The sequence below is a fragment of the Battus philenor genome, unplaced genomic scaffold (assembly GCF_028537555.1).
Source record: "Battus philenor isolate CCGP_79_NKW_IND1 unplaced genomic scaffold, ilBatPhil1.0.hap1 SCAF_6, whole genome shotgun sequence".
NCBI lineage: Eukaryota > Metazoa > Arthropoda > Insecta > Lepidoptera > Papilionidae > Battus > Battus philenor.
This window is the reverse complement of record NW_027181726.1, coordinates 9,708,490-9,720,459: the sequence shown is the minus strand read 5'-3', so window position 1 is coordinate 9,720,459 and position 11,970 is coordinate 9,708,490. Positions and strand designations below refer to the sequence as shown.

Sequence of the window (11,970 nt, the reverse complement as noted above, 5' to 3'; positions counted from 1 at the left end):
TTAAAGTTGTAACTCAAAAAGAAAAATTCCGTTAAGAGGCTGAAATTAAAAGTTGTCTACGACAATACGCTACGACTCTCGTAGCAGGCAACTGATGGAAAAGCGGCGGAGAGAGGAGCGCCGGTGGGACGAACCTGCGCGCGCGCCACCCCGCGCGTATTTATTGGCAAGGCCACGCCAGCGGCGCGCCAGTGCGCAAGCGTCGGTCGCACGCGATATACAAACACGACGTTCATCGTACCATATTGTCGCGATTTACGCTCCGCGCGCTAATGTTACGTTTAATTCATTAACACAAGTCAATATCATATTCGATCTGTTAAATAAAAACTGCAAATATGTTATCGATATTCACAAACTCTAAAATCCTGTGGGCGCTGTGGCAAGTTGTGAGCTATTGTAGTTCGCGGACGACGTTACCTCTGGTGCTGGCTGCGGGCGTGGTCTACCTGGCGTCGAAACTGTCTACTCTGCTCCGGGAAATGCGGAAACTGCCCCCGGGACCTTGGGGACCGCCTGTTGTCGGCTATCTACCTTTCCTGGGCGTTCGTCATAAAACCTTCCTGGAACTCGCAAGAAACTATGGTGCTCTGTTCTCGGCTCGACTCGGCAACCAGTTGACGATCGTACTCAGCGACTACAAATTAATAAGGGAAGCTTTTCGCCGCGAAGAGTTTACCGGACGTCCTAGTACTCCGTTGATGCATACTTTAGATGGTCTCGGTAAGTTATTCAAATTATTTTTCTATATTGTCTTTTGGAAAAAAAAATGAAATACTCAGAATTTGATTATTAATCCAATAGAATAATTATTAATTTTTAAACTTGCTATTAATATATAAAGTGTCGGGGCGGACTTGTGCACGTGCACGTTGCCGGCCCTCCCGCGCTCAAGAGCGCCGCCCACATGCATACAGTTTCGATAAACGCCTCCCTCTGTTCAGGTATCATCAACAGTGAAGGCCGCTTGTGGAAAAACCAACGCCGGTTCCTACACGAAAAACTTCGTGAATTTGGAATGTCTTACATGGGCAATGGCAAGAAAATTATGGAAAGTAGAATTAAGGTCAGTATACAAGTTATACTCTAAAAGTGAAATTTGTTGGCAAATTAAATGAAAAAGTTAACGGGTAAATACAACAGTTATGCTAATTACAACGTTTTATATTCGCAGAGTGAGGTTTACGATTTGATAGCTAACTTGCAACGGTCGGAAAGCGCGCCTATAGACGCGAACCCGTTGCTCGCTTTGTGCGTATCAAATGTAATTTGCGGTATCACAATGTCCGTACGCTTCAGTGACGGTGATTTACGTTTTGCGAGGCTGAACCATCTCATTGAGGAAGGCATGCGACTATTCGGTGAAATACACTACGGAGAATATATACCTCTATACAATGTACGTATAACATACTTTTTGTCAGTAAATGTTTAAAAGAAATATTTCTCTGTGTTAAATACATTTTCATTAACAAATATTTAATCCTATTTTTTATTTTAGTATCTGCCCGGCAAAGCTCTTGCACAGGAGAAAGTAGCAAAAAATCGTGAAGAAATGTTTGCTTTCTATCAAACATTGATAGATGAACACCGCGAAACTCTTGATGTTGATAATGCTAGAGACCTCATTGATGTCTATTTGATTGAAATTGAAAAAGCTAAAAATGAAGGCAGGGCCGGGGAACTTTTCGAAGGCAGAGATCATGGTACGTATATATTTAATTCAAGTAACATCGTTTTAATAATAAAAAACATTGGCATAGTTTAATAAAATAAAATTATTTTCAGAGCTTCAAATCAAACAAATTCTTGGAGATCTGTTTTCCGCTGGAATGGAGACTATCAAATCGTCTCTTTTGTGGATGATTGTCTTTATGATTAGAAATCCTGACGTAAAGAGGCGAGTACAAGAGGAATTAGACCGCGTTGTTGGCAGAGACCGTTTACCTAGCGTTGAAGATATGCCCAACCTGATATACACTGAATCGACAATCTTGGAAACATTGCGTATGTCAAGCATTGTCCCTCTTGCTACAACCCACTCGCCGACTAAGTGAGTAATATTCTAAAATTTAACCATGTTTTACCCGAGTCCAATCATGGGTATTCTTATTAAAAAAAAATTTTCTTCATCAGGGACGTCCACCTCAACGGCTACAGGATTCCCGCAGGTTCGCAGGTTATACCGCTCATCAATTGCGTACATATGGACCCTAACCTTTGGGATGAGCCAAACAAATTCAATCCGAGCAGGTTCATCGATGATGCCGGAAAAATAAAGCGTCCAGAGTTCTTCATGCCATTTGGAGTCGGCCGTCGCATGTGTTTAGGAGACGTTCTGGCCCGTATGGAGATGTTTATGTTCTTTTCAAGCATGATGCACCAGTTCGATGTACAAATGGAAGCCGGCGCTGCTCCTCCGTCTTTGGAAGGCACGGTCGGGGCCACTATTGCTCCGAAACCATTCCGCGTGCAATTCTTGCCGCGTGTCTTTCCTAACGCGCCAACCTTTGCATCTGATCACTCCCACTTGCGCCATGTTGGAGCACACTAAAACCGCTCCCTTTGCCGCCATGGGCGTATCTAGGATATTTAGCGAATAATCTCGCTAAAAGTACGATGAGGCTATGACATTGCCATCACATTTCATCTTGATGTAATATGACAGGAGCTTCAGTTACGCGAAACTATTCGCAGCTACCTAGCTACGCTCATGTTTGCCACAATACCCACATACCCACCAGTATTCAATGATCACTCGTTTTAGAGCGTATCGATGACAATTAAATTAAGTGTTTAATATTTAAGTGACGATATCGCGGGAGCGATGGTCGAGGCTGTGCATAAAGTGTTCAATTACATATAGACCGATCTTTAATTAAGTATATACAGTAAATTCCCATCGTTGAGATTATGAATTTGTATGACTGCAGTATTACGGGATTTCGATCTGCGTGATCGGATTATATCACATATATTGTATGGTACAGTTACGTAAATGTTATTTGATGTAATGAAATCTTAAGCTCTAGTTTCCTATACCAAAATATTGTTTAATCTAGATCATTATTTATTAGTCTACCACTTGTGAGAGTGATTCTGCTGAGTGTGATCTCAAGTTGCGTTACATTTAATTTTGTATTTGTTAAGACTTGCACGTGTTCATCATTTATATAATTAGTGTTTTATGTACCTATCATGAGCAATATACGTAGTAACATTCCATGGTAGCGTAGAACCAGTACCTAGTCTAGGAGCGTTAGTTCTCGTCGTTTTAAGTTCATTATTGTTATTATCTTTAACTTGAAAGACTTATTAATTGTTTTAAAATAAAACACAATTTGCTAGCAACCAAGTTGCATATAAAATAGAATGTACAACTGAAACTATATACAGTTCGCTATTACTCCGCCCTTTGTAACAAAAGTACCATTAATGTTGTTTCGCTTTGTAAATACCGCTTCGTTTTAATGTGATTACAAATGTAGTTTTAAAAATAAACAATGAAATTATTTCTAGAAATATAATGTGTTGTTTAAGTTTCCATCCCACCTTTCAGCATACTCAAAAGTAATCTTTACTTTCCTCTTTGTCACTAAAATAAAAGTTGGTTAACAAGTTTCTTTACTACAGATTTATTTTATGACAAAAGACAATAAATGCATTATTTGATCTTGGGGACAATAAGTATCTACATCTACTATAACTTGTACTCTAAATCGGTACACACACGAACAAAGTTTTCGGCGGTGACAAAGTAACACCAACAGTTCCTTGCATCTCCTCTTCAGTTGGAGGTTCAGCGGCTAACTGCACTCGCACATGGCGAAAAAGACGAGTTATTAATCCACATGACATCATGCGAGAGAGTTCATCGCCTGGACACATACGCTTTCCTAAAACAATATATGAAAATGAATATAGATACACAAACTTTAAATACATGAAATTATTTGCTCTAAATTAATGTACGGTACTCTTTTGAAAAATTAAAGGTTGAAGAAATAATAAATAACTCAATAAATAATAAGAAAAAGTATTTTCAAAATTCGGATTACTAGATATTTAAAATGATTATTGTTTACTTTTTGTCCCTGCAGACTGTGAAATTATTGGCATACCAAAAGAAAAACAATGTTTCATATTCAGTGATCACTTTATACAGATTTATAGGAAACAAATTTAAAAGATTTAAAATTTTATGTGAAATGAACTTTGCATTCTTCCTCTTAAATATATAACATTTATAACCAATCACCCTGTATATGCAAAAATATATGAAAATACAAAAACACTACAATTTCATAAGTACACAACATATTCATTAATAACGAAATCAAAATTAACATTATAATGCGTCAAACGATATATCTCGCTTAAATCTATTCGAGAAATTCTACATTAAATTAAATTTTAATAAAGTAAATTTAATTATTATGTAACGGAATTAAGACGCATAGGCTTTAAGATGTTTATAATACGAGTATTAGCAATGCGATAACTTGCTTGAGAAAAGTTAGCTGGAACTTTTTATATGCATTGTTAATTATTTATGTTAGCGATAAAGGCTGTTCGATTGTGGAATGATTTACCGCTGAATATAAGACGTACTAACTCACTACCTATTTTCAAGAAAATGGTTAAAAACCATTTACTAAACCTATAATTATCTATAATCTCTTAATTCATTTCTGTTTCTTCTTCTGTTTCTTTCTGAGTCAAGTGCCATCGAACCAATACTAATCGAAGTCTGTTAGATGTTTTTATTATTGTATTATATTTATAATATGTATTAAACCTTATTTATTATAAGTATATATATGTTATATACGTATGTATGTATGTTTAGGTTCGTTTGTTTGTAAATATTTATTTTTTGTACACGTAAACTACCCATTATTAGTACTTTTACCTTTTCCATACTATGGTTGTCTGTAAGAGATTGCCTTGTGTAATAAGACCGTCCATTGTACTTTTTTGTATATTATTGTAAAACTTATTAAATGTGTCTTAACGTGTACAATAAAGAATATTAAATAAATAAAGTTATGCTTAGCAAAAAATAAAAACAAAATTGTGAAGATGCATATTTAAAAAAAAAACGTGTAACTCCATTACGCAATTAAGACTAAAATTCATTTCTATGTTTCTTTATTTTCTTATTCCTTGAGTATCCAAAAAATTAAAAAAAAGAGAAAGAAAAAACGTAAAGAAAAAAAAAGAACTCTAATCTAGTGAAATATCTAATGTAAAGGTCTGGACGTATTCTTTTGAGGAAGCCCTTTAAGCTTGGTCACTATACTTTCCTTCCTCACTGTCCTCAGCGCTTTGCCTTCTATATAACGTAGCGCTGTAAATCCCAACGGGAAAACAACATTTTTCAATGAATAATAAAATGCTATTTTAAATGAAAGTGTATTTTATAAAAAGGAATACATATTTTTAACTCGTGACTCTGATAATTATTTTATATTGGTAAAACGATATCCGCTACCTACTACCAAATTACAGAATATAGATTATTCAATCTCAATTCCGTACTGCACGATCTTGAACGGTAAAATCCTTTAAATGAAATCAAATCCGTTCATTGCATGAGAATCGAACTGCACCAGACACTAGGTCATTTAAGTAAAGTTATTAACAAATAAAGATATATAAAGTAGGCTTGAAACCTGTTTGAAAAGGTATAAATTCTTGAGGCTTGAGTAAATTTCCGTCGGCATCTAAAAAGCGGTTTGGATTGAATTTTTCGGGATTCTCCCAAACATCCGGATCCATATGAAGTGCCCATTGTAGAGGGATTACCATACTGCCCTTAGGTATTCTATAATCGCTCAGATAAGTATCCTGTAATATAATTTATAGATTCATAGCATATGTGTGTATATTCATATAAAGCTTGTTATCTAGTAAAACATACTTCAGTGCATCCATGAGGTATACCAATTGGTACAATTGAGCGAATGCGCTGCGTTTCGCAAATAGCTGCCATTAAACGAGGTAACTTTGTATAATCGCAATCATTATCGTCAATTAAAACGGATAAAATCTCTCGACGGACGATCTCCTGCAAATACATTGTTATAGTAAAACTTAAACAGAATACAAAATTAATTTACATAGTTAATTAAAAGTAAAGTGCTTAGGCGGTAACTGGCGATGCATAAAGACTTGTACCTGCTCTTCCGGGTACACAGCCATATATAACAAAAACCAAGCGAGAGTGACCGACGTCGTATCAAGGCCTGCCCCAAACATGTCCGCGAGTAGATAATACATCTGTTCATCTGTCATGTATTTTGCATTCTCATCGCCGCTGTCGAATCTTTTCTTTTGTTCGAAAAGAAAATTATCTAGAATACATTCACCATCTGTTTCTATAAGAATTTCGGGATCAAAGTAATGCTCCTCGGTTTCAGTCGCATATTTGCTGTATTTGATACATTTTATGAATCCTTTTGGATGTTCGTCGAACAAATTTTTATGTAAAGCATATTCAGCACCTTTTGGTGTCTCTAATTTCAGAATTTTTCGGCGCTTTTCTACAATGGCTGCGTAAAGTCTATGTGTTTGTGCCTGTCCACGAGTTAACATCTTTATTGTGTTCCTAGTAGACGATGAAAAGAAACTAAAATGATAAAAATATGAGTTACATACTTAAACACACAAAAAGTTAATACTTGAACAAACGCAACATAGATATACTTACCGAACAAAAGGCAAAAAATTTACAGCACCTGCCACTCCCATTTCATGACATCCTTCTTCCTGTATTTGTCTAAACCATTTCCAAGTTTTATCATCTGATGGATATTTATATCCAAAAATAATTTCATTTACAACATTACCAAGGGAATTTGTTACCATGTACAATAGATCGATGGGTGTTCCAGAAGTTTCCTTAACGTTCTAAAATTTTAATATTATAAGCTTAACATTTCCAACAACACAAATTTAAATCGCATGTAAAATATTCCTAAACATGCATCGGACCACTGTGACGGTCGCCTTCCGAGCATTATAAAAACAAAATTCGAGGATTGTAGTTTATTCTGTTGCGGATCTTGGTAACATTTGTCAGTGCCATCAAAAGGTCACTCTCGGGCAATAATGCCGGTTTTTGTTAGTTATGAAAATTTTGCATGCGATATAAATATGAATATCATTTATAGATATTTAATTTTAAAAAATGTAGAAAATTATTTAATAATGTCTTTAGCTATACTGAATTAGCTATGTCTAGACCGACATGCTCATTCTTTTTCTTTCAAGTTAACTTTAAAACGACTGTAAAATTTGCACAAGGCCGCTGGCGCCTTTAGGTTTTCTGGTGGAAATCACGGGACGCCAAGCAAAGCGTAAAACATCCACACAGTGGAAAGACAACCTTGTTAAAATCGTCGCAAGATGCTGGATGCACGCCACTCCCAACCGGTCTTGTTGGATATCTATCAGGATTATACAGCAGTGTAATACAGTTTTAATAAATTTCATTTACTATAACCAATAAAGATACATTTTGAAAATTTAAGCTTTAGTAATTTTATTAAGTAACAGTTATAAATACTTGAAGTAGCTCGTTGACGCCGGCAGCTATGCGATTTTCTAATTTTTCACGGGACACGCTATGCTTGCTCATACCAAAACTTTTCAACCACATTGTTATTAACTTGCGTTGATCTTTCCATAACCCACCTTCAGCACAAATAATACCTTAAAGTATGATACGCATTTTAATATTATAACATTACTTATTTCTTACAATTGGAGCCCTCAGGTTTTGTAGTGAAGACCACTGACCGTCGAGCGCAGTAGGACGTCCACGCACAAAATTGACAGACGACATAATCAAGGTCATCATAGGATACTTCTAGCCAATACTATGATAAATTTATTAGAGAGGCCTTTGTCTAACAGTGGACGCAATAACTAAGAATAAATTTGTAGTGAATTTCATATAACAGTGAAAACATTCTTTAATCTGCTAAAGGATTTAATCCTGTGAAGAGCGAACGAGCTAACGGAACATTGTTAAGATCATTTAAAATTTGGTAAGCCAGGGAGAGGAATCCGGTCGATGAAGGTGAAGGCATTGCAAAGAAGCCTCCCTGACTCAGATACGCGGACTGTGAGCCTCGAGCACCGGCCCGGCTTCGCTATGGATTGGATGGATCAAGGAAAGTTCTCTTAGTTTTACACTTGTATTAAATTCATTGTATTACAATGGTATACTTGTATTATTTGTGTTACATGTAATTTTGGAAACGATTGATTTTAGATAGAATATATTATACATTATTTAACAACAAATGAGCTATACATTCACTCCTTTAAAAATTAATATAGCGCTACTTCAACCGCACCTTTATAAACAGGATAAAAGGAACAAATGATTGTAATGAATGTCTACAAATATTAAAAAAATATTAATATTTTCTATTTAAAGTTGTTTAATAACTCATTTATTATAACTCTATCATTTAACATAATAGTAAAAGAACTCGTCCGTAAGTTGAAAACGATAGATGTAGACTCATGTTATGCGCCTATTTAAACGCATCTTTAACTTGTTAATGATAAGCTTTGAAATAACTTCTGCATTTTCTGGTAGTAACTCTGTCCGGCGATACGGTATAGTAATAATTATAATATATATTGTAACATTAATTTAAATTTAATTAGCTTATTACAGATATGTTGAAAAACTCACCATTTCCATGCATTATACCATGTGTAAGATATAATGGAGCCCGTCCTGCGAAAGCGTCTTTGGCAAAAGCTTCCCTGATCAATTTGTGATCTGACAACACCACCGCGTAAACACTCCCCATTCCTATTCCATATATTGGGCCGTACTCTTTAGATACCTTAGTTAAGGTCAAATGTGGTTGAAGTTTATTTATAAACGGCAAAAATCCTACAATAGGTAACCCCCAAGGACCAGGAGGCAAACTTTGCCATTCCTTCATCTTTTTAAAAATCCAAAATCCCAATACAAAAGTAACAAGCCACAAAAATATAAAGTCCATTTTACACTGTAAACAACAAAAAATAATATAAATGTAATCAAAAATTTACATTCAAATAATTTAGGAGGATTACCAACATAGTTTTAGAAACTTTAATTTCATTTTTTTTTACCAAACACGTATAAATAGGTCGGTAACAAAGATCTTTCATGCATGGTCAGTGTTATATGGTAGATGTTGTGTCTTCCAGCCAAACTCTCTTGTTTTTGCTCAGCAGCGAATGATTTGTATAGCTAGACTATACAAATCTTATCATAATGAAAATTCACACCCTTACTGTTAATGATTCCGGCTAGTTTCTCCCAAATTCTTGTTTTAATATCATCATGTGGCATTTAGACATTCGAATCGATGATTCTGTCTGGTTCTAAGACGGTAAAAGCTCTTACATAAATAATGCCCTTTTATTTCAACCATACATACAGCATCACCTTGTAGTGAGTAAACTCGGGTTTTGTCAATATCTGTGAAACCTAACCGATCTGCGACCACGACCTTTTCCGCAAGTTCTGGACGTTCGTGATCCAATTTTCATCACCAGTTATCGATCACTTCAAAAACGGCTCGTTTTCATAATGCCTCATTAAAGAATCGCAAATATGAAGACGGTTCGTTAGATTTCTTTCAGTGAATCCGTTTGGTACAAATATACTTTTTGACCCATTTGGAAAGTGTTGGGTATACAAGTATTTTTAAATGGATCAAAACGGGTTTGTGGTCAATTTTCAATTTTGCAGTCGCGATATAATACCAATAAGCCGGTGTTGATCCACTGTATCCGTTATTGAGTAATCAGAACGAGGTGTATCTTTGACATCAAAATTTCCGAATCGAAAAAGTCACCAAGGACTTACACGGCTTTAGTTTCTTAACCATCAAACTTTTTTTTACGTATCCAATTTTTCGCTTGATTCATTCGTTTTGACAGAAAGGAAAATTGATGAAAAATAAATCCAAACAAAATTTTATCAACCAGTTTCTTTTTTAAAAAGTTATATTTTTAATATCATCTCAACCAGCCTGTACTATTTATAAATACAGATTTTACATCTATTTCCTAACCTAATATAATGAAGAAATCCTTTGTAAAAAACCTCATTAATATTTTACTATGCTTTTTCTGACTAGTTATTGAAAATCTACCTTTCTTACCTATCCATCGACGTTAGTTTTTACAGTTTTTATATGCCATGTCTTAACTGATAAAAATCAATCCGTTACAAGCATTATCTAAGATAACAATCTTGTTTGTATAGTTAATATAGAAAAAACATTTTATCCAAAATTATACTCATAGTTACCCATCCTCGGATTTTAATTATAATTTAATACTGACCATTACCTAAATTTATCACAATTTAATAATAATAATAATATAAATTCATTGTCATTATGACGCGAAATGGTTCATGTATTTACAACTTATTGCCTTAGCGCTTTATGATATTTATTTATGAATTATGATAATTAAATGAAACCGGAGATCCAATTACTGATAATACGCCATTTTTAATTCGTAAATATAAAACACAGTTCCTGATAAATTTAAAATTATGTATCTGCGTCAATGGTTCAATGGGATTTCCACTAATTAACCTTTTTGGTATTCTATTAAAAAAAATTACTGTTATAACAATAAAATCAAAGCACTTCACTGACAAAGTTAAAAAAAAAATTTCAGAAACATTATTATTCAATTATTTTAAGTAACATTATTATCATATGATAACAATAACGCTATCTTTTATTATAATGTTACTAACATAACATTGTGCAGTAATAATATTTCTTATCTAATTTATTTACGCAGTAATTTCATTTATTTTTAATGCAGTTTTCGACAATTCAATGTCGACTTTAAAAATTACAACATCTAATCTCTGGTCGGCTCAGCGCTGCCAACATGAAAAATTGACAGCGCACGTGAACAAGCCGCTCGAAAAAAGAATAAGGAAACAAAGCGCCGTACATAATACAAGGCGAGTTTCATTTTAATCGTTAAGTTACATATATTGTTAATAGACTAACCTGTTATTTCTTTGCAGGTGATGTTATATCTTGACAAGAATGATGTCACAGTAAGTATAGACGCGATGCCGATGCGAGCGTTGTCAAGCTACCGCCGCGACACCTATCCCCTTTTTGGTCAACCTAGACCACTCGTCACGTGGCCCGCCGACCGTTGACTGCTGTTAATACTTATGTTTCAGAGCGTTTTACCGAAATTTGTTATTCAATTCGGCATGGGATTCGATTATTTTTTTATTCCATATCTTTAAATATTTCCAGAAACGATTTATACACAACCTACAAAGCGCCTCTCGCTTTTTTTCCAGGTAGATATTATAAGCCACTCGTTATGTTTTGCGTTGCAAACAAATTGCTATATTTAGTATTTAAATAAATAAACACTTATTACTATTATTTCAAAACAAAATGTGTCTAATATGCATTCTAAGCATTTTTAAAATAAAAAGCAATTTCTCTTATGAATACCCCTTTTGTAACGTAATTTCAGGACAGCTTTTTAAGCCGTCACATATTTACATTAAGTGTAAACAACTACTTTATATACATATCAGTTTGTACCAGAATTATCATGTAAACACTATGAAGAAATGATAAAATTTCATGTAATCGATAATACACGAAGAAATATAATAAACCTCTTAAAAGCATAAACATAGATTTTGTTTGCAAGCAGTTGCTTTAATTGTTTTACAAATAAGTCTTTTCCTTATTTGCGAAATAAAATAATAAAAGGATTATATAAAATGAAACGGTTTGATATAAATGCATATGTTCTTTGCACTTAATCTTTTTTTCTTAAACGCTTCGCCTGCGTGCGCTCTGATCACTATTGCGCTATTTACACAACATTAAATGGCGGAGGCAGATAAAGCCAAACATCGCGTCTCGCTGCATTTTAATACGTTTA

The 11,970-nt window shown here is 34.5% G+C and overlaps 2 protein-coding genes across 2 annotated transcripts; one reads left to right on the top strand and one right to left on the bottom strand.

Annotated features, from left to right (window-relative positions):
• The first annotated feature begins 204 nt into the window (after window positions 1-204).
• LOC137930588 (cytochrome P450 18a1-like) lies at window positions 205-3,476 on the top strand. Its single transcript, XM_068773882.1, has 6 exons — window positions 205-723; window positions 945-1,066; window positions 1,175-1,399; window positions 1,502-1,706; window positions 1,789-2,053; window positions 2,137-3,476. The coding sequence occupies exons 1-6, from the start codon at window positions 339-341 to the stop codon at window positions 2,552-2,554; spliced, it is 1,620 nt and encodes a 539-aa protein (XP_068629983.1). The 5' UTR covers window positions 205-338; the 3' UTR covers window positions 2,555-3,476.
• A 143-nt stretch (window positions 3,477-3,619) lies between these two features.
• phtm (phantom) lies at window positions 3,620-11,223 on the bottom strand. The gene is made up of 8 exons (XM_068773984.1): window positions 11,061-11,223; window positions 8,714-9,038; window positions 7,571-7,716; window positions 6,713-6,912; window positions 6,181-6,631; window positions 5,924-6,070; window positions 5,676-5,850; window positions 3,620-3,896 (listed from the first exon to the last, which is right to left on the bottom strand). Exons 2-8 carry the CDS (start codon window positions 9,030-9,032, stop codon window positions 3,715-3,717), a joined length of 1,620 nt encoding a protein of 539 aa, XP_068630085.1. The 5' UTR covers window positions 9,033-9,038; window positions 11,061-11,223; the 3' UTR covers window positions 3,620-3,714.
• Window positions 11,224-11,970: the final 747 nt, after the last annotated feature.

Coding starts and splice junctions, on each gene's coding strand:
- LOC137930588 (XM_068773882.1), top strand. CDS start 339: ATGTTATCGATATTCACAAACTCTAAAATCCTGTGGGCGCTGTGGCAA. Junction 1,067..1,174: donor TTATGGAAAGTAGAATTAAG/GTCAGTATACAA, acceptor TTATATTCGCAG/AGTGAGGTTTACGATTTGAT. Junction 1,707..1,788: donor TTTCGAAGGCAGAGATCATG/GTACGTATATAT, acceptor AATTATTTTCAG/AGCTTCAAATCAAACAAATT.
- phtm (XM_068773984.1), bottom strand. CDS start 9,032: ATGGACTTTATATTTTTGTGGCTTGTTACTTTTGTATTGGGATTTTGG. Junction 7,717..8,713: donor TGGTATAATGCATGGAAATG/GTGAGTTTTTCA, acceptor TCATACTTTAAG/GTATTATTTGTGCTGAAGGT. Junction 3,897..5,675: donor ATTTATACCTTTTCAAACAG/GTTTCAAGCCTA, acceptor ATATTGTTTTAG/GAAAGCGTATGTGTCCAGGC.